The 20812-nt window shown below is 46.9% G+C and overlaps 2 protein-coding genes across 4 annotated transcripts in view; one reads left to right on the top strand and one right to left on the bottom strand.

The window, feature by feature from the left end:
• ZG16 (zymogen granule protein 16) overlaps nt 1–20753 on the bottom strand; it is a 42151-nt gene extending 21398 nt beyond the window's left edge. Inside the window, exon 1 of one of the 3 annotated variants that reach the window (XM_055340616.1) lies at nt 20659–20753. The gene's annotated coding sequence lies outside the window, so the exon portion shown is untranslated. Of the gene's footprint in view, nt 1–19529; nt 19665–20658 lie in introns of those variants that run through there. The other 2 variants (XM_055340618.1, XM_055340617.1) reach the window with 2 other exon arrangements.
• Nucleotides 5575–8241, top strand: CUNH16orf54 (chromosome unknown C16orf54 homolog). Its single transcript, XM_055340614.1, has 2 exons — nt 5575–5779; nt 6399–8241. Exon 2 carries the CDS (start codon nt 6399–6401, stop codon nt 7071–7073), a length of 675 nt encoding a protein of 224 aa, XP_055196589.1. The 5' UTR covers nt 5575–5779; the 3' UTR covers nt 7074–8241.
• Nucleotides 20754–20812: the final 59 nt, after the last annotated feature.

Here is a 20812-nt window from a genome sequence, read left to right on the forward strand (position 1 = left end):
CTTCTCCTTTTGCTTGTGTCTCTATCTCTCTCTCTGTGTGTCTCATGAATAAATAAATAAAACCTTAAAAAAAAAAAAGGGAATTAGAACCAGGTCTCTCCAGTGCTCCTCTCTGCTGGCTGGTTCTTCCACTTCTCTGGCCCATGTGATGGAGAGGGGTCAGTGAGAGTTCCTAATTTTTATATCTAACAGATTCAGTCATCCAGACAGTCATTCAATTTCAGCTCCAAAGTCCCAAGGGAGAGAACTTATTGGTCCCACACGTGTGGCATGTTAACCTAGTAACTTGTGGCTAGGTGCAAGGTGACATTCAGAAAAGATGATTCTTCAAATGGTGGCACTAGTCAAAGAATCCAACAAGTGTGCACTACAGGGCAGAAGCTGTCAGGCTCCCCCAAGGATGCAGACTAGAGCAGTGGTTCTCAACCTTGGCTGCATATTGGAATCACCCAGAAAACCGTAAGCCTGCTGCCTGGGTCCCACCTATCGGGAGATTGTGATTGTCTTGGTCTGGGGTGTGGCTACAACATCAACCTTTTAAAAAAAGCTTCCCAGGTGTTTTTTTGTTTTTTTAAGATTTTATTTATTTATTCATGAGAGACAAAGAAAGAGAGAGAGAGGCAGACTCAGGCAGAGGGAGAAGCAGGCTCCCTTCAGGGAGCCTGATGCAGGACTTGATGCCAGGACTCCAGAATCACGCCCTGGGCCGAAGGCAGGGCCACCCAGGTGTCCCCCAGGTGCTTCTGATGTACAGCCAGGGTTGTGAACTTGTGCCTAGTGCCATGTCCCTCTAGGTCACCTGGGTAACCTGCTAAGATGCAGCTTCTGATTCACAGAGGCTGGGCAGAGCCTGAGATCTACACTCCCAGGTGATGCTGTCCTGGCTGGTCCTCCACCCGCCCTGGGCAGTGAGGTTCTGGGACAGCACCGTCCAGTAGAAGTCTCTGTGGTGGCCAGATGTTCTGTAGCTACACTCCCCTGTGCAGCAGCCATGACTAGCTACGTGTGTCTGTTGAACACCTAAAATGTAATTATTGAGACTGAAGGACTGATTTTATTTTATTTGAATTAATTTGAAGAACTGCATGTGGCTAACGACTACTGTATTAGACAGACAGGTTTAGTGTATCTCAGCCACGGAGGGGGAGGGCAGATCTAAATGGCTTGTGGCGTTTCTTAACCAACCTCAGTGCTGCTGTTGCTACTGTTTTTCTCCTCACCCTCCCCAATTTAGGCCCTAAAACAGTGGAATAGGATGAGGGGAGGGACCTAGAGACAAAGAGTGAGCACTGGAGAAGGCCCCACCGATGATTCTGAGGCACAGTCCTTACTCATCCTGGGAGAGCAATGCCATAGGGTGTTCCAGTATACACTTTGGTGTTACAAACCTCCCTGAATGTAGTGACCTAAGGCAGTGATATATATATATATATATATATATATATATATATATATATATATATATATATTTATATATCTATTTTAAACAAGGCTCAGTGGGGATAGCTCATCTCTGCTGCGCTTGGGGTGGCTGAAAGGCTGGGTGAGAATCATGGAAGAATAGCTCAGTTACAGGTGGGTAGCTGATGCTGGCTGTCATTTGGGACTGCCCCTGGGACTTTGACCAGATCACCTACATGTATCTTGGACTTCCTCACACATGGTGACTGGGTTCCAAGAGGGAGCACTGAGATGATAGATGATAGATTAGATAGATAGATAGATAGATAGATAGATAGATAGATAGATAGATAGGGATCCCTGGGTGGCTCAGTGGTTTAGCACCTGCCTTTGGCCCAGGGCATGATCCTGGAGTCCTGGGATCGAGTCCCACATCAGGTTCCCTGCATGGAGCCTGCTTCTCCCTCTGCCTGTGTCTCTGCCTCTCTCTCTCTCTCTCTCTCTCATGAATAAATAAATAAAATCTTAAAAAAAAAGACATAGATAGATGATAGATGGATAGATGATAGATAGATATATACCCCAAGCCAGGTGGGAGCTCTGTCCCTTCTTTAAATGTTTTTCTTTTTATTTTATTTTATTTTATTTTTTTTAATTTATGATAGTCACACACAGAGAGAGAGAGGCAGAGACACAGGCAGAGGGAGAAGCAGGCTCCATGCACCGGGAGCCCGATGTGGGATTCGATCCCGGGTCTCCAGGATCGCGCCCTGGGCCAAAGGCAGGCGCCAAACCGCTGCACCACCCAGGGATCCCAAAATGTTTTTCTTTTTATGTTTTAATATTTTTAAAAAGCAATCTCTATACCCAGCATGGGACTCGAACCCACAACCCCAAGGTCAAGGGTCACATGCTCTGTAGACTGAGCCAGTCAGGGACCCCTGTCCCTTCTTTTTTTTTTTTTTTTTTTAAGACTTATTTATTTTAGAGTTTGGGGAAGGGCAGAGGGAGAGACTTTCAGGTGGACTCCCCACTAAGTGTGGAGCCGGAAGCTGGGCTCAATCCCCCAACCCACCAGATCACAACCTGAGCCAAAACCAAGAGTCTGATGCTCGATCACTCAATCGACTGAGCCACCTAGGTGCCCCCTCTCCCTTTTTTTTAAACCTAGGCTTTGGGGCCATGCTATCACTTCTACTCTAGTCCAGTCATTAGAAGTCAGCCACTAAGGCCAGCCTACGTTCAAGAGATGGGGGACTAGACATAACCTCACAAGAGAAGGAATGTCAAGGAACTTGCAGACATGTTTTAAAACCACCACACACACCTAGGCGGTAAGAGCACTGAGGACAGAACGCTGCCCATGGCTGCCCACAAGCCAGCCGGCTAGTCTATGATTCTCTCACTGGTTCCAAGTAGAATCAGGCTCCTCCCAGAGCACCTAGCCCCAGGAGCACCCCATCAGCCCAGAAGACACCTCCCCCAGGGTTGTTTCATAGACTTCTGACCCAGAGACTCCTCTATTGCATACACTCCTTGAGTAACTTCCTGATTCCTGTTTTCAGAAATTCTTGAGCAGTGGAGTGGGAGGAACCCGAGTGTCAGGATATCTGGGTTCTGATCCCTATGCTGCAGAAGATTCTGCAAAATGCAAAACAAAATGTAAAACAAAAATGCAAGCTAGGGTGCCTGGCTGGCTCAGTCAGTGGGCATGTAACTCCTGATCTTGGGGTTGTCAGTTTCAGCCCATGTTGGGTGTAGAGATTTACTGTAAAAATAAAATCTTAAAAAAAAAAAAAGAATGCAGACTTATTTGGGAGTGAGGAAATTACAAGCAATAATTTCCCTGTTTCAATTTTCTATATTATTGTTTATTATTTTTTAAAGTTTTTCTTGTAGTGAAATACATACAATAAATTTTACCATTTTAATGATTTTTAAGTGTACAGGTCAGCAGCATTAAGTACATATTCACTGTTGTGCAACCGTCCTCACCATCCATCTTGAGAACTTTTTTATCTGGTCAAAGTGAAATTCTATACTTATTAAGCAACTCCCCATCCCCTTACCCCCCCAGGCCCTGGCCACCACCATTCTACTTTCTTGGTCTCCGTGAGTCTGACTGCTCTGGGGACCTCGTATGGGTAGAATCCTACAGTATTTGTCCTCTCGTGACTGGCCTAATTCACTTAGCATAGCATTCTTTTTTTTTTTTAAGATTTTATTTATTTATTGATAGAGATGCAGAGAGAGAGAGAGAGAGGCAGAGACACAGGCAGAGGGAGAAGCAGGCTCCCTGCAGGGAGCCCGATGCCGGACTTGATGCCAGGACTCTAGAATCACGCCCTGGGCTGAAGGCAGGCGCCAAACCGCTGAGCCACCCAGGGATTCCCTAGTGTTTTATTTTTTTAAGGAAAGACTAAAACAAAACATTACATACATTTCAAATTTATTCATTTATTTAGATTTTTAAAACTTATTGTTGTAAATACATGTAACAAAATGTATTATCTTAGCCTGTTTTTCAAATTTTATTTTATTTATTATTTATTTATTTATTTTTAATGATTTTATTTATTTACTTGGGAGAGCGAGAACACAAGCATGGTGTAGGGCAAAGGAAGAAACAGACTCCCTGCTGGGCAGGGAGCCCGATGTGGGACTCAATCCTTGGACACTGGGATCATGACCTGAGCTGAAGACAGACACCTAACCGACTGAACCACCCAAGTGCCCCAATCTCTTTAATTTTTTTTATTTTTTAGTAATGTCTATACCCAAAGTGAGGTCAAACTCATGACCTCAAGATCTAGGGTCGCACGCCCTTCCAAGAGTCAACCATGTGCTGCAATCAACCATTTTTTAAGTGTCCAGTTCAGTGGTATCAAGTTCAGTTTTTTTTTTTTTTGTAATTTCTTTATTCATGAGAGACACAGAGAGAGGCAGAGACATAGGCAGAGGGAGAAGCAGGCCCCATGCAAGGAGTCCAATGTGACTTTCCATCCCAGAACCCCAGGATCACATCCTGAGCCGAAGGTAACACTCAACCACTGAGCCACCCAGGCGTCCCTCAGTTCTGTTTTTTTTTTTTTTTTAAGATTTTTATTCATTTATTTGGTAGAGAGAGAAAAAACAAGCACAAGCAGGGGGAGGGGCAGAGGGAGAGGGAGAAACAGACTCCCTGCTGATCAGAGAGCCCAATGAAGGGCTCCAATCCCAGGACCCTGAGATCATGACCTTAGCTGAAGGCAGACACTTAACCGACTTAGCCACCCATGTGCTCCAATTTCAGGTTTTATTTTAAGGCTTATGATCTCATCAAATTATAATTGTATCAGATTCAAGCATGTGTCATAGGGCTAGGAGCCTCCGAACTCTATTTCTACCTACTCCTATCTCATGCCACACTTTGTGCTCCTTCTGGCCCTTTCCTCAAAACCACCAGGACAGACCAATGTGAGTCAGGCTGTCCTTGTGATCATGTTGTAAGATGCTAACATTTCAACATATTTTTTAGCCTTTCTCAAAAAGCTTGCAAAAGAAAATATTAATCCCAAGTAAGAGTTGTGTTCTGTTCAGTTGCTTGCCAGACTAGGAACTTATATTTATGCTTCTCCCATCCCTCCCACATACATGGGTTGTGTGACCTTGGGCACGACACTGCCCTTACGCGGGGCTTGCTTGTCATCTGTCGGCAAGCGAGTCAAACTAGACAATCTCCAAAGGGACCCAAGTGACCGATAACACTCCCTCATGCTGCGTTCCCAGGCTCTGCGGACCCTCACCCCAGGAGAAAGGAGCCAGGGTGGCAAATGTCCAGGGCCTTGGAGATAGACCTGAGCCTGATTCTATACCGGGCTTCTTCCCAGAGGCCTTACTCTGTTGCTACCCACACCGCACCTCACCGATGTCTTCCAACCAAAATTGAGGCCAAATATTCTGAAGACAGAGAAATGTGTATTCATAAGAAGTATGGGGAAGGCTGGGTTGAGCAGGAGAGGGGAGGGTGTGGGTGGGCCAGGGCCAGAGCCACCGCCCCGGAGTAGGGAGAGCAAGGAGCCTCGAGTGCTCTGTGAACCCACCTCTTGGTCTCTGGTGGAAGGTTTTGGGGCCTGAGGCCTGGCTGGGGTGAGACTGAGTTCAATACAACCACTGCCCGTTGAGCCCCACCTCTCGCCAGGAAACGCCTCCCCACCACATTGACCACATCCCCCCAGGTCGCCTAGGAAACACTCCCCACCCCAGGGCCAGAAGAGTTGGGGCACAGTTGCCCAGCAACAGGTGGTGCCCTTCCGCCCTCATCTGAGGCAATTGCCCGGGCACTCAGTCACAGGGAGTGCCTCAAAGGGAGAGCCAGGAGCCCTGGGGGTGCCCCAAGGTAAGGTGAGGCAGCGGAAGGCCCCTGCAGGTGGGAAGCTGGGGGGCCTGGCAGAGCAGTCAGGCAGGGGCCAGCTCAGAGGAGGCGCCTGACCCCTGGCATGACAGCCAGCGAGCATGCTGGAGCCTGTAGAGGCGAGACCAAGCCCAGGGGAGTGGTGAGGGCACAGGAGCATCCCAGGTGCTGGCCAGTGGCTGGTGGGTGCACACAGGGTGGGGGCCGGGAGGGGAGGAGGGGACAGTCTCATCTTACCCACCACTTCCTCTGAGCCAGAGCCAGACCTGGGCCGCGGGGGTGAGGGTGCTAGATGGAGGAAAGAAGCCCTTGGGGCCCTCAGAGTTTTGTCTGGGGCACCCCAGCATCTGAAAGGGAACTGGGGCTTCTGCAAGCAAGCTGGGGAGCCTGAGCAGAAGTGTCTGGCTGTAGGCCGTGGAGGGACCCTTGCTCTCCAGCCTTCTGGGTCCCCTTGGTTCCTCTGTCTGCCCAGGTCTGTTTCCCGGGCCAGATGCTGCTCCCCTCAGGCCTCTGTCTTTCTCCTCGCCCTTGTTTGGACACTCACTGCCTCCTGCCCCCGCTTAGGTTGTGGCGACCCTGTCTCATCTGACCCCTGTCTTTCCAGATGCCTTCAACACCAGAGCAGCCCTCTGGGCAACAGGAGGGACTCCCTGTGTCCGAACTGGTTCCGTGGCCCCCACTGCCCTGCGGGCCCTGCATCCCCATCATGCTGGCCCTGGCTTCCCTCGCCGCACTCTTCCTCCTAACCACAGCCGTGTTGGCCGAACGCCTGTTCCGTCGCTCTCTGCACTCGGACCCTGGCAACCAGGCACCCACCCTGGTCTGGCGCCCTGGAGGAGAACTGTGGATCGAGCCCAGGGGTACTGCCCGAGAGCGCTCAGAGGACTGGTATGGCTCTGCAGTCCCCTTGCTCATGGACCGGCCCCCAGACCCTCCCACCCCTGGGGGCACATTGGAGGCCAGAGCCACAGCCCCACCTGTCCCTTTAGCCCCACTCACCCCTCCCGGCTCCTTGGCCCCCCATACCCCACACAGGGCCCCAGCCTGCAACTCTTTCTGGGGGCCCCAGGCCTCAGAGGAGAGGCCCTACGCCCCAGGCCTGGTAAGCTGGGCTGAGCCTGAACAGAGGCCAGAGGCCAACATGCATCTGGGGAGCCCCCAGGCCCAGAGGCAGCGACTAGGAAGCCCTGATTTTGAGTGGGGCCTCCAGCCTCGGGTCACCCTGGAGCAGATCTCAGCTTTCTGGAGGCGTGAAGGTCGGACCAGTGTGGGGTTCTGAATCCCCAGGGCCTGGAGGACTGGCGTCCCAAAGACCCATACAGAAGGCCCTACCTCAGAGAAGACCCTGAAGCTCCAGCCTAGGAGCCCAAGTTGATACCTGGGTCCCCAGGGAAGAATGCCCCCCACCCATCCTCGGCCTTTTACATCTGGATTTCAACTCCCTGGATCTGGGGCTGGGTAGTTTCCTGTGGACAGAGCTGGTGCTGCAGAGGAAGCCCAGAGGTGTGTGCCTTTGGCTGCCCCAGGCTGCAGAGAATTGGAGGTGGGGTCCACTCTGGGCCAGAAGACACCAAAATCACGTTGCAGATTAAGATCTCAAGGTACCAAAGAGGCAGAAAATAGCATCATCACAGGGGTTTCCGCCTTCCTTTGCTCTGCAGCTAAGATGCTGGGGTTGGCGTGCAGGGTTCCCGTGGATGCCGAGAAACAGGCCGAGTGTGGATGCAGCAGGAGAGGACAGGAAGTCAGCCTCTCAAAGCCACAGATTGTGCCTCCAAGGAACACAAGACCAGGCAAAGGAGCATCTTACTACATCTCAACTGTGCCTTTGACCCTCAACTTGCAACAGAGAACTTCATCAGCCAAACTGGGGAGTTGCCTTCCTTGCCCAGACCCGGGACCTCGTATCAACAGAGACCAGGGGCAGGCAGCCTTCCGACCTTGACCCCTCCAGGATGCGGGACACCAGTCAAGGAGACCTGAGTGCGATCCAATGTGGAAAGGAACGTTGTCCCAGGGCAGAGCGCCAGCGTCTGGTCATCTCCCTCGGACCTTGCTGGATCAGTCCAGAGAGATGGATTTGCCCCAGGACACGCTTATTTATAACGCTCCACCCTTGTAGAAATGGAGCCCAGGGATGTCCTTGGCCCTAAAGCCATCTGTAAGAGCTGACCTCCCCTCTGGGAGAGGAGCCAGGAGGGGGGAGAGGGGAAGTAGTTTCCATTCCATTCCTGGGGTTTGATTTCCCAAACTTCAATCATGAACGTTAGGATTTTTGCCATATCACTTAACCATCTGTATTTTTCTTTAAGATGACTTAACTATTTGCTTAATAAATTTATTTTAGGGGATCCCTGGGTGGCGCAGCGGTTTGGCGCCTGCCTTTGGCCCAGGGCGCGATCCTGGAGACCCGGGATCGAATCCCACATCGGGCTCCCGGTGCACGGAGCCTGCTTCTCTCTCTGCCTATGTCTCTGCCTCTCTCTCTCTCTCTGTGTGACTATCATAAATAAATAAAAATTAAAAAAAAATCAAAAAAATAGTTGTTTAAATAAATTTATTTTAAAAGGAACCTTTTTTTGTATCACTTCTGCAAATGGAAAACCAGTATCACTTGCCATAAATAGAAGATCCAACATGAAAATAAATACAAGGTAAACAAAGATATTGCGTAAACGTTGTTCTTTCACTGCTGGAGGCATTCATTTACTCAAAGATCTGCTCTTTCTTTGTTAAAAGAAAAGAGAACCGGTGGACAGTAAGTGTTAGGAAAGTGTCAGACTTTCTAGTCCCATCCTGCCATCTCTCTACCCCCCCACCCCCGCCCCCGGAAGTACAGAGACAGACTCAGAGTCCTGGGGGGTGGGGGGGAGCAGCCATCCTGTGCTACTGAATGGCCAGGAACCTCCCAAGTTCACACCCGGGAAATGCTGGACACAACTCTTCCTTCCTGCTCAGGAGGGCCTTGGAGCACTCACCCCCTGGATGCAGGAAGGAAGTGGAAGTACCAGCAGGGCATTCCTCTGAGCCAGGCCCTGGGGGTGGAGGAATCAGGCCCTCACTCTCAACGAGCTCAGCGTCTCCAGTGGCAGGGGCAGGCCTGGGGGAGGGTGACAGAAGACAGGGACACAGAACTGATACAAGATAGAGATCAGGGCTCTGGTCCCATCTCTGTCACTCAGGAGCTGGAAAACCATGTTGCTTCTCATTGTCACCATCAGCTGGCAGGACTGGGTCGTGGGGACCCTGCACATGAGGGGCAGACAGTCCGCCAGGGAAACACAACAGGCGTACAGTGTTCAGAGCTCAGACGCCCACATGTCAAGTGATCAGCAGAGGCAAGGCCCTGGCTCTCCAGCTGGCCTCGCTGCCCACGCACTTGGAGACTTCAGAAAAGTGATGTTTATGTTGCTAGGACTCACATTCTTTTTCTGCATGAGAAAGTTGAAAGTTAACCAAGAGGGGCATCTAGGTGGCTCAGTGGTTGAGCATCTGCCTTGAGGGTAATGATCCCAGGGTCCTGGGATGAGTCCCACATCAGGCTCCCCGCAGGGATCCTGCTTCTCCCTCTGCCTGTGTCCCCGCCTCTCTCTGTGTCTTTCATGAATAAAATAAAATCTAAAAAAAAAAAAAAAGGTTGAACAAGATGCCCTGTGGGGACTTTCTAGCTTGACCTCTTAAAGATGCTGGGAAAGGAAAGAGGGGTGTGCATATGCATGGACGAATGTGATGTTCCTGCCCTAGAGCCCAGCCTGCTGTCCCCAGAGTCATCTTTACACTCTCAGACACAGACAAGGGGCCACAGGAAAGGGGAACGGATGGCTAGGTGGGTGGATTAACAGTGGCATTAGTTTTATCCTTTTCCTTTCTCTTTGTTTTAAACCTCTGCCTCTCCTTTTTAACACCCTCTGATTACTTTCTCATGCTGAGTCCTTCTTTTAATTCTTCAGGTGCTTAAAATATACTTACTGTGGGGTCTTTTGCTCCATGATTCTTTTGTCTGGAGTTCTGGGGTGCTTACTTTCGTCCATGACAGATGGTTTCCTTTTAAGTTTCTAATTCAGGGCTGTGAACTCAGAGTCAGCGGGGGCACCATGTGACTAAGTTTGATGTTGTCTTTCTAGAGAGATTCTGGTTTGCTCCTGTCAAGGATGCTTCAAGGGTATTACGAACCCTGAACCATGTTATTTGCTCATTTTATCTGGGCTTCCATGACCATCCAGATGGTGTAAACTTGGAACCCAAATCCAAGTGAGGGCAAGCCTTCCGCAATGAATTCTCAGGACTTTTCTATTGCCATCAGATCTCAGGGCGAGGCAGGCAAGGTTCTTTTGTGCTCTCTGAGCCGATGGAAAGATCGTTTTTTCTAGTCTACTCCTTCACTAAGGGTCCCCCTTTAAGGGGTTGAGCTTTATATTAGGGTCTCCGTTTTCTTTTTTTTTTTTTAATTTTTATTTATTTATGATAGTCACAGAGAGAGAGAGAGAGAGGCAGAGACACAGGCAGAGGGAGAAGCAGGCTCCATGCACCGGGAGCCCGACGTGGGACTCGATCCTGGGTCTCCAGGATCGCGCCCTGGGCCAAAGGCAGGCGCTAAACCGCTGCGCCACCCAGGGTTCCTGGGTCTCCATTTTCAGTGGCCCTGCAAGACCTCATCTCCAATCTCTAAGTGAAGGTAAAGCCCAAAGCCCCTGTGTTGCCAAGATCTACGGCCTCAGAGCTCTGGTTTTCAATTTCCTCCTTGTGTGTGGGGATTCCCCTTACTATCTTGAAACCCAGCTGTGCATTTTGAGGGATGTTTACTTGATTTTATGCCTAATCTCTACCTGTTTTATGGTGGGGATGTGCTCCTTAGGTTACATTGTTCACGACATCACAAAACCCAGACTATTTCCTCTATAAACAAGATCAAATCTCTTCCACCTTAAAAAAACCAGCCAACCGACAACCAATTCTCCATCCTTCACCACGCATGACCTCGCACCTCCTTCACTGCCAAACTTCTGGAAAGAGCTGTCTGTCTTAACAGTCTAGGTTTCCTCCTCTCCCCAGCAGCTGAAACCTGCTGTAGGCTTTGGCATGCCTCCAGCACTCCAGAAGAAACTGCTTTCTTTTCTTTCTTTCTTTCTTTTTTTTTAGAAACTGCTTTCACCAAAATCATGACCTGCATATTTTACTTAAAGGATACCTCTGTAGGCTACATTTTTTTCTCTTTTTTTCTTAAGATTTTTAATTTATTTATTCATGAGAGACACAGAGAAAGAGAGGCAGACATAGGCAGAGGGAGAAGTGGGCTCCCCGTGGGAGCCAGATGTGGGACTCGATCCCAGAACTCCAGGATCACGACCTGAGCCAAAGGCAGATGCTCAACTGCTGAGCCACCCAGGTATCCCTTGATTCTTTTCTTCACATGTTCTCTTTGCTTGGCTTCTGTGATTCCACACACACCTGATATCCCTTCCCTCCCTCTGGCCATCCTCTCTGACTTCTTTCTTGTCTGCCTTCTTCAGCAGTCCATCCTGGACAGCTTTTGTTCTCGCCTGCCACGCTTCTCCTGAGCAATCTCACTCATGCCCATGGCCTCACCTGATGTCTCGTACCTGAAAATCCCCAAGTTCCCACCACCAACGGTGGCAGATATGATCCTCCTATTTATATGCTCTGCCATTATTCCAAAGTAATAGTAACAATGGGAAAGAAACAAATTGACTAACTAGAAGATTATCTCAGAATCACTCCACAGCTGTCCTTGGGTACAGAGACAACATTTGTCCCCAGGATAAAACCAGGAAAAAAGAAAATACAGGGGTCATGAATTTGCATGAGTAAAGAGGCCAAGCAGGAGATATAGGTGGCCAAATGGACCAAGGGACAGAGGTGGGAAGGGACACATGCCCATCTGTAGGGACAGCAGCCACTCAGCTCTATTAATCACGTCTGTCCTGATTTTCTAGCAGAAACTAGAAATCTGTTTTTTTTTTTTTAGGTAAAATCAACCAAAATGTTGACCACTTTATATATATGTAAGTATTTTAATAAAAGCCAAATGAACCAAAGCTGTAGGCCACTTGTGGTTCATGAGCCATCAGTTGAAGATCGCGCTCTCTCTCTCTCTCTCTCTTTTTTTTTTTAAGTAGACTCTACACCCAGCCTGGAATCCAACAGAGGGCTTGAACTCATAACCCTGAGATCAAGACCTGAGCCAAGATCAAGAGTCAGATGCTCACTCAATTGACTGAATCACCCAGGCGCCCCTCTTCCTTTTTAAATATTTTTATTTTTTTAAGATTTTATTTATTTATTCATGAGAGACACACAGAGAGAGGCAGAGACATAGGCAGAGGCTGAAACAGGCTCCATGCAGGGAGCCCGATGTGGGACTCAATACCAAGACCCCAGGATCTCAGCCTGAGCCAAAGACTGATGCTCAACCACTAAGCCACCCAGGCATCCCTAAAGATTTTATTTTTAATAATCTCTATATCCAACATGGTGCTCGAACTCAAAACCCCAAGATCAAGAGTCATATGCTCCAGCAACTGAGCCAGCTGAGTGCCCCTGGAGATCTCCTTTAAACAAACTTGAATAAATGCCTGGGAAGTCTCCTGAAGTGGATGTGGAGAGTCCCTTCTTGTCTTGACCTTTGGTGGTGTGAGGTGTGGCAGGCTGCTCTCAGATTGTCTTAAATCAGGGTTTTCTCCACCTCCACACAATTGACATTTGGCCCAGATACCTCTTTGTGGTGGGAGACTTTCCTGTATGATGTAGGATATTTAGCAGCATCTCTGGTCTGTAACCACTAGATGACAGTAGCATCCCCCGAGATATCACAACCAAAAATGTCTCCAGACATTGCCAAATGGCACCTGGGGAGAGGATTGAAGCGAAACATTTTCATCAATTAATACACCTGCCCGGGATCCCTGGGTGGCGCAGCGGTTTGGCGCCTGCCTTTGGCCCAGGGCGTGATCCTGGAGACCCGGGATCGAATCCCATGTCGGGCTTCCGGTGCATGGAGCCTGCTTCTCCCTCTGCCTGTGTCTCTGCCTCTCTCTCTCTCTTTCTCTCTCTCTGTGACTATCATAAATAAATTTAAAAAAAAAATTAATACACCTGCCCACAGAACTCGCAGCCTGTCCAGGTATATGCCTGCTGGTGAACTACGTGGATCTCCTTTGACTCACTTCCAGTAGAACCAAAAGGATTAGGATGAAGAGACAAAACAAACAGCCCTGGAGGAAACAAATAAATGAGATAATGCAGCATGAAACAATAGAGGTTTCTAGGAAGACATGGTAATTGGAGAACAAGAAATAGTTTGGGAAATTACAAATATTATTGCCTAGGGTTGCCTGGGTGGCTCAGCAGTTTAGCACCTGCCTTCAGCCCAGGGTGTGATCTGGAGTCCCAGAATCGAGTCCTGCATTGGGCTCCCTGCATGGAGCCTGCTTCTGCTTCTCCCTCTGCCTGTGTCTCTGCCTCTCTCTCTTTCTCTCTCTCTTTCTGTCTCTCATGAATAAATAAAATCTTTTAAAAAAAGAAATGGAAAATATGAAAGAAAAGTTAAGAGATGATCAATCCATTCAATATTCATCTGAACGAAGTTCCAGAAAGAGAGCCCAGAGAAAATGGAGGAGAGGAAATAATCAAAGATTCTATTTGATTGAAAAAAAATTTCAAGCAGAGAAAACAGCTCTATAAACTGGCTGTCACTTGGCTGCATCCTGGATCACCTGAGGAGCTCTTAGAAACACACGCCAGGATCCCTGCTCCTCCTCAAGGTGAAGAAAGGGAACCAGGTTTACCCTATCAGAAACAACTACCACTACCACCACAAAACCAGACAAAACACACAAAACAATGGTTTTCAAAACACTGGACACTAAGCAATGAAGGACAGTAACAGAAACACTGCAATTCCAGAGAGAAAGGAACACAAGGACACTAGGGGAAGAGCCATCTTTGCAGGGAGCCCCACTCAGGGCCTTCTCCCACCAGCCAGACTAGAAAATGTGACAAGGCTTTGGGCAGGGTATTTGGAAGGGTTTGGCTTTAGTAGCAGGGAATAAATAGCCATAAGCTGAGCGTTGCTCTGGACCTGTCTATCAAATCATACAGATTACAAAAATATCTGGCACTCAGCAAGGTAAAATTCACAATGTTGAAAGATTACCAGGCAGGCAGAGAGGCAGGAAACACATGAAGAATGTGAAGAATAATCAATCAATTGAAACCAACCCAGAAGTGACACATATGTTACAATGAGCAGAAAAGGACATGAAACAGCTTTCATAACTGTATTTTGTATGTTAAAAAAGTTAAATAGAGACAGGGAGATATAAAAAAGACATAAATTCCTAGAAATGAAAATGACAATGTCAGGGCCACCTGGCTGGCTCAGTCCGTGGAGCATGCAACTCTTGCTCTTGAGGTTGTGACTTTGGGTGTGGAGATAACTTTAAAAAACAAAATCTTAAAAAAAAAAAAGAAAATTACAGAGCCAGATATGAAAAATACATTGAATGAGATCAACAGTAGATGAGACATTGTGGAAGAAAAAATTAGTCAAGTTGAAGGCAAAGCAATAGAAATTATCCAAAATAAAATACACAGAGAAAACAAAATTTTTTAATGAAAAGCACATTAGTGAGCTGTGGAAAAAATCTCACATAGCCTAATATGTGAGTAAATGGAGTTGAAGGAAAGGAGAGACAGAGGGACACAGAAAAAATATTTTAGGAACTAATGCTTATGTTATTTCCAAGCTTGATGAAAATTATAAACCTACATATCCAAGAAGTTCCATACATCTCACACACAAGAATCTTCACCAAGACACATCATAATCAGGGGCGCCTGGGTGGCTCAGTGGTGTAGTGCCTGCCTTCAGCCCAGGGCATGATCCTGGAGTCCTGGGATCAAGTCCCACATCAGGCTCCCTGCATGGAGCCTGCTTTTTCCTCTGCCTGTGTTTCTGCCTCTCTTTCTCTCTGTGTCTCTCATGAATAAATAAAAAATACATATTAAAAAAAAGAGACATCAGGGATCCCTGGGTGGCGCAGCAGTTTGGCGCCGGCCTTTGGCCCAGGGCGCGATCCTGGAGACCCGGGATCGAATCCCACGTCGGGCTCCCGTGCATGGAGCCTGCTTCTCCCTCTGCTTGTGTCTCTGCCTCTTTCTCTCTCTGTGTGTGACTATCATAAATAAATAAAAATTAAAAAAAATATTTATAAAAAAAAGAGACATCATAACTAAATTGCTCAAAACCAGTGATAGAGTGAAAATCCTAAAAGTAACCAGAGACAGCTCAACAACACTAATCATCAGAGTAATGAAACTCAAAACTACAATGAGATATCACAGCCATTAGGATGGCTACTATTAAAAAAACAGGGGGCCCCTTTGTGGTTCAGTTGGTTAAGCATCGGACTCTTGATTTTGGCTCTGGTCATGATCTCAGGGTGATGCAATGGATCCCTGTGTCAAGCTCTGTGCTGGATGTGGAGCCTGCTTGAGATTCTCTCTTCCTTTTGAGCTGCACCCCCCTGCCAATCTCTAAAATAAACAAACCAGGAAATACATGTTGGTGAGGATGTAGAGAAATTAGAACCCTTGTGCACTGTTGGTGGGGTGACAAAATGGTGCAAACACTATGGAAAACAATTAAAAATAGAGCTACCAGGGAGCGTGGGTGGTGCAGTTGGTTAAGTGTCCAACCCTTGGTTTTGGCTCAGGTTGTGATCTAGGATCATGGAATTGAGCTCCACATTGGCTTCAAACTCAATGCAGAGTCTGCTTAAGATTCTCTCTCCTTCTGCTCCTGCCCTCCCCAAATAAATAAACAAATCTTTAAAAAAACTAAAAAACAATAGAGCTACCATATAATTCAGCAATTTTACTTCTGGGTATATGTCCAAAAGAATTGAAAGAAGGATCTCAAAGCACACGATTTCACAGCAGCACTATGCACAGTAGCCAAGAGGTACAAGCAACACAAATGTCCATCAATAGATGACTGGAGAAGCAAAATATGTTCTATACACATAATGGAATATTATTCAGCCTTAAAAAGGAAGGACATCCTATCACATGCTACAACATGGATGAAACTTGAGGACATTATGCTAAGAGAAATAAGTCAATCACAAAAAGACAAAATACTGTATTATTCCTCTTACATGAGGTATTGAAAGTAGTCAAATTCATAGAAACAGAAAATAGGATGGCGGTTGATGGAGAAGGAGGAACAGAGGAGTTACTGTTTAATAAATGTAGAGTTTCAGATTTGCAAGATGAAAAAGTTCTAGAGATCTGTTTTTTTGTTTTTTGTTTTGTTTTTTTTAAGATTATACTTATTTACTGGGCAGCCCAGGTGGCTCAGCGGTTTAGTGTTGCCTTCAGCCCAGGGTGTGATCCTGAAGACCCAGGATCGAGTCCCACGTCTGGCTCCCTGCAGGGAGCCTGCTTCTCCCTCTGCCTGTGTCTCTGCCTCTCTCTGTGTCTCTCATGAATAAATAAATAAAATCCTTTTAAAAAATTATATTTATTTACTTATTCATGAAAGACACATTGAGAGAGAGAGAGAGAGACACAGGCAGCGGGAGAAGCAGGCTCTTCGCAGGGACCCTGATGCGGGACTCAATCCCTAGGCCCTAGGATCAAGCCCTGAGCTGAAGGCAGACCACTCAACCGCTGAGCCACCCAGGCGTCCCTAACCATATCAATAATTACATTAAGCATAAATAGTCCAGGCTAGATTGGAAAGGAAGAAGTAAAACTATATTTTCAGAAGACACGCTCTTATATATAAAAAATTCTAAGGAATCCACAAAAAATCATTATAACCAGCAAATGAATTTGACGAGGTTGCAGCATATATAATCAGTATAAAATATATACCATATATATAAGCACATGAAAAGATGTTGGCATCACCAGTCATTAGGGAAATACAAATCAAAACCATACTAGGACACTGCTTTACACCCACTAGGATGGCCATAATAAAAAAGACAGGGGTATCTGGATGGCTCAGTTGGTAGAGCATGCAACTCTTGATCTCAGGATTGTGGGTTCAAACACCACATTAGGTGTAGAGATTACTTTTTAAACACTAAAAACTTAGGGATCCCTGGGTGGCTCAGTGGTTTGGCACCTGCCTTCAGCCCAGGGTGTGACCCTGGAGACCCGGGATCGAGTCCCACATTGGGCTCCCTGCATGGAGCCTGCTTCTCCCTCCTTCTGTGTCTCTGCCTCTCTCTCAGGAATAAATAAATAAAATCTTAAAAAAAAATAAAAACTTGTACAAGAATCTTCACAGCAGCACTATTCATAATAGCCTTATTGTTAATAGCATTATTCATAATTATTATTCATAATAATAAAAGGGGAAACAAGACATGGGCATCAATGATGAATGGATAAACAAAATGAGATCTGCTCACACAGTGAAATATTATTCAGCCACACAAAAAAGTGAAGTACCAATGCACTCTACAATGTGGATGACCCTCAGAAATGTGCTAAGTGTGGGACGCCTGGGTGGCTCAGTGTTTGAGCATCTGCCTTCAGCTTAGGTCATGATCCTGGGGTCCTGGGATTGAGTCCTGCATCGGGCTCCCCACAGGAAGCCTGCTTCTCCCTCGGCCTGTGTCTGTGCCTCTGTCTCTGTGTCTCTCATGAATAAACAAATAAAATCTTAAAAAAAAAAAAAAAAAAAGGAAAACTAACAGGGGTGCCTGGCTATCTCAGTCAACAAGAGCGTGCAACTCTTGATCTCAGGGTCATGAGTTCAAGCCCCACATTGGGTGCAGAGATTAACTAAAGAAGTAAACAGATAAACTTTAGAAAATGATAAAGCAACAAAAATAAAAGGTGTGTATAAGCTAAATTCTTTGTCCTTCACACACAGAGTCAAGAGAGCTTTAAAAGCTATAAATCATCATCTTTCTAATTCAAGAGAGCCACCAGAAGAATTCAAAACAACTCTTTAAAAGTGGGCTATCTCCAGGGAATTAGAGTGAATAGAGGTTTTTACTTCTTCATTTTTATAACCTGATAAGTGAATTAATTAACAAGTGAAAAATAAAGGCGAAGATAAATTAACTATCAGAGTTAATTCATAAAGATGTATGAAACTTTTTTGGTTTTATTTTAATTATTGTATGCAGAGTGATGCTGACCTATTGCCACGGACAGGTCACGAAACAGTTCTTTTGCACCTTCTCTGGCTTCCCTAGTGCACTTTTCATCCATTGGAATTAATTAGATTAGAATTTTTAAATATATGTTTTTTAAGATTTTATTTATTTATTCATGAGAGACACAGAGAGAAAGGCAGATACATAGGCAGAGGGAGAAGCAGAGTCCCCATAGGCACCCCAGTGTGAAACTCGATCCCAGGATCCCGGGATCACAACATGAGCTGAAGGCAGACGCTCAACCACTGAGCTACCCAGGTACCCCTAGATTGGAATTTTTTTAATGCAAGGCTTGTTTTAGCCCCTGAAATAATCTATTTGGGTAGTTTACCAAAAATACAAAACTGTGTTAAGTACAATCGTTTACCCAAAAAGCTGCCAAACCTCAATGGATTCCCCTTTGGCTCATAACATTCCAAGAAAACAAAGCAAGTCATGCAAAAAATAAAAACTAAATGTCTTTGTTTTTCGGTGAGATTACAGTTAAGGGACTATCATTATTGTTCAATATGAGAAGAATGATTTTTATCGAGCCTCTAATACATCAGCATTGTCCTTCCCATATTGATATATTATCCCAAAAAAATGCTTTCCTTTGGCTAAAGGGCAACTAAATATCAAGAAGCAAGGGGCTTGTGGGATAGCTCTTCTTGGTACCATCCCAGGCTTCGGAATCTCTCAGCTGAATTGCTGGGAGAGAGGAAAGAGGTTACCCAGCAACCCACCAAAGTAGAGCTATGAGGATCTCTGCCCCTGACCATTTTCCAGGGCTGCTGTGCTAGATTCCAGGGATCTGAAGAGCACTCCGTTCTTGAAATGAAGAAAGCCCTCATCACCTGGCATGAGTTTGGGGTGTACAGTGATCAGCGGAAATGCTATTCACAGCCTCCTGGTGAGATTCCCTTCAGGACTTTGAAGTTTGGTCTTACAAGCTGAGCCTACTTAGGGCCTCAGAAAGCAGGGCTTAAAATGTTACTGAGCAACTGCCAAGATGATCAAGACTCAGGAAGCGATTGGAACAAAGTACAGAGGTACTGAAATATTTATGAAATTTTACCTACCATATTGTCTTGAAGGCCTAGTGATAAATTAATACATGTGTCCACACCACGTTATACCACAGTGGGATTTTTTAAAGATCCAAAGTTGAATTGCTTTCAGATACTAATAACATCTTGCCAGTTTTAAATGCCTTCAGTTTTTAACCGGCCTTAGCACGCTCAAACTCATGCCCACTGAGTTCACGGTCTCTATCAACCTGGTTTGACCTCTTGCCTTCCCCGACCTTCTAGACTGAGTACCCCAGTTGGTGGGTGGGTGGAGGGCAAGGGAAGAGGGATGGAGAGATGGGAGGAGGTGGGCAGGTGGGTAAATGGAAGGGAGTGGTGGATGAACTGATGAGTGCATGTGTACCTTGGTAATCTCTGGAGTACAGAGGACCTTAAAAAGTCGCTGAGAGACCTGGAGCAGTTGGATAGGGATCTGGTGAAGAGATTAAGCTGGAAAAGTGGGTAGAAGAAGGAACTGTTGCATACCTCTCCTCAGCTTCCATCCTTGAGCAGATGCGCTGAATATTCACAGCCTCCCTGGCTGTTATCTTTGGGACCCAGAAGGGAAGATGGAAGCAGAGAAAGGACGGTGGTGTCGTTACAGTGTCCTCTGGTGGCCATGAGGGGACTTGGCGTTTTGTCTTTTTTCTCCCAACCCCGCACCCCCAGTAGACTATGAAGTCCATGAGGACAGGGACTTTTGTCTGTTCACTCATTGTTGTATACTCAGTGTCTAGAATACTGCCCAGTATGTAGTAGGTGTTCAAATCATATTTATTGAATGAGTGGCTGATAGATTTCTAATCTTGCTCCACCGCTTTATTGATGTATGACCCTGAGCAGCTCTCTTTACCTCATAAATCCTCAGTTTCCTCCTGGGGAAAATGGAGATACTCACCCCCACCCCCATGGGCGTGGAGAGAAAGAGACCTTCCCAGGGCTGAGCAAGGGCACTCAGTCAACAGGTGTTCCCTTCTCACCCACCAGCCAGCGTTGGTGACACGTTATATGCTGACTGTAGCACCCAGCTGGATAGGCACATTTGCCATAATGAGCATGGAAGCATGGGCTTCGGCTGGGCTTGGGGCAGCTTGGGGAAATCATCCAAGCCTAATCCCAGGCTGGCCATGCAAGAAGAAGGTGTAGCCAGATAGACAGGGTGCTACCAGATGAGGTGTGAGATTCATCTTCCGATTCCACTCCCCAGTTCAGTCTCCCCACCCCCACAGCCACACCCAATTCCTCCTACTGCCTTGAACCCATGGGTTCCATCTGAGCTCTGAGCCTTTGCACACGCTGTTTCCTCTGCCTGCAGTCCCTTGTCTCCAACCCCATTGCCACGACCCACATTCGAGCCTGTGAGGGGCTGCATCAGCCTCCTCCTGGGCTCCCTGCAGCCACTGTGGCTCCCTTAAATGCATTCTGATGCAGTGAACTCGGTCTACAGCAAATATGCTTATCTCACTTTCCAGCTTCAGTCTGATTGTTCTCAGGACAGAGTCCAAGTCCTCTGGCCTACCATCTTGTGGTCTGGACCCAGTCCAGCTCCTAACCATCTCGCCTGTCTTGCTCCCATCTTCAAATCTTCCACCAAACAATCCAAGTCATTTCCTACCTCTGAGCCTTTGTCCTTGCAGTCCCCTCTGCCTGGAAATCCACTCCATTGCGAGGAAGGCATGTGTTGTTTTTGCCTGCCCAGGATCCATTTCCTTTTCCTCTGGTAATGGGATCCCCTCCCAGCTCTCAGATCCGGAGGTGCCTGGAGGGCT

Source organism: Nyctereutes procyonoides, unplaced genomic scaffold (assembly GCF_905146905.1).
Source record: "Nyctereutes procyonoides isolate TBG_1078 unplaced genomic scaffold, NYPRO_anot_genome, whole genome shotgun sequence".
Lineage (NCBI taxonomy): Eukaryota > Metazoa > Chordata > Mammalia > Carnivora > Canidae > Nyctereutes > Nyctereutes procyonoides.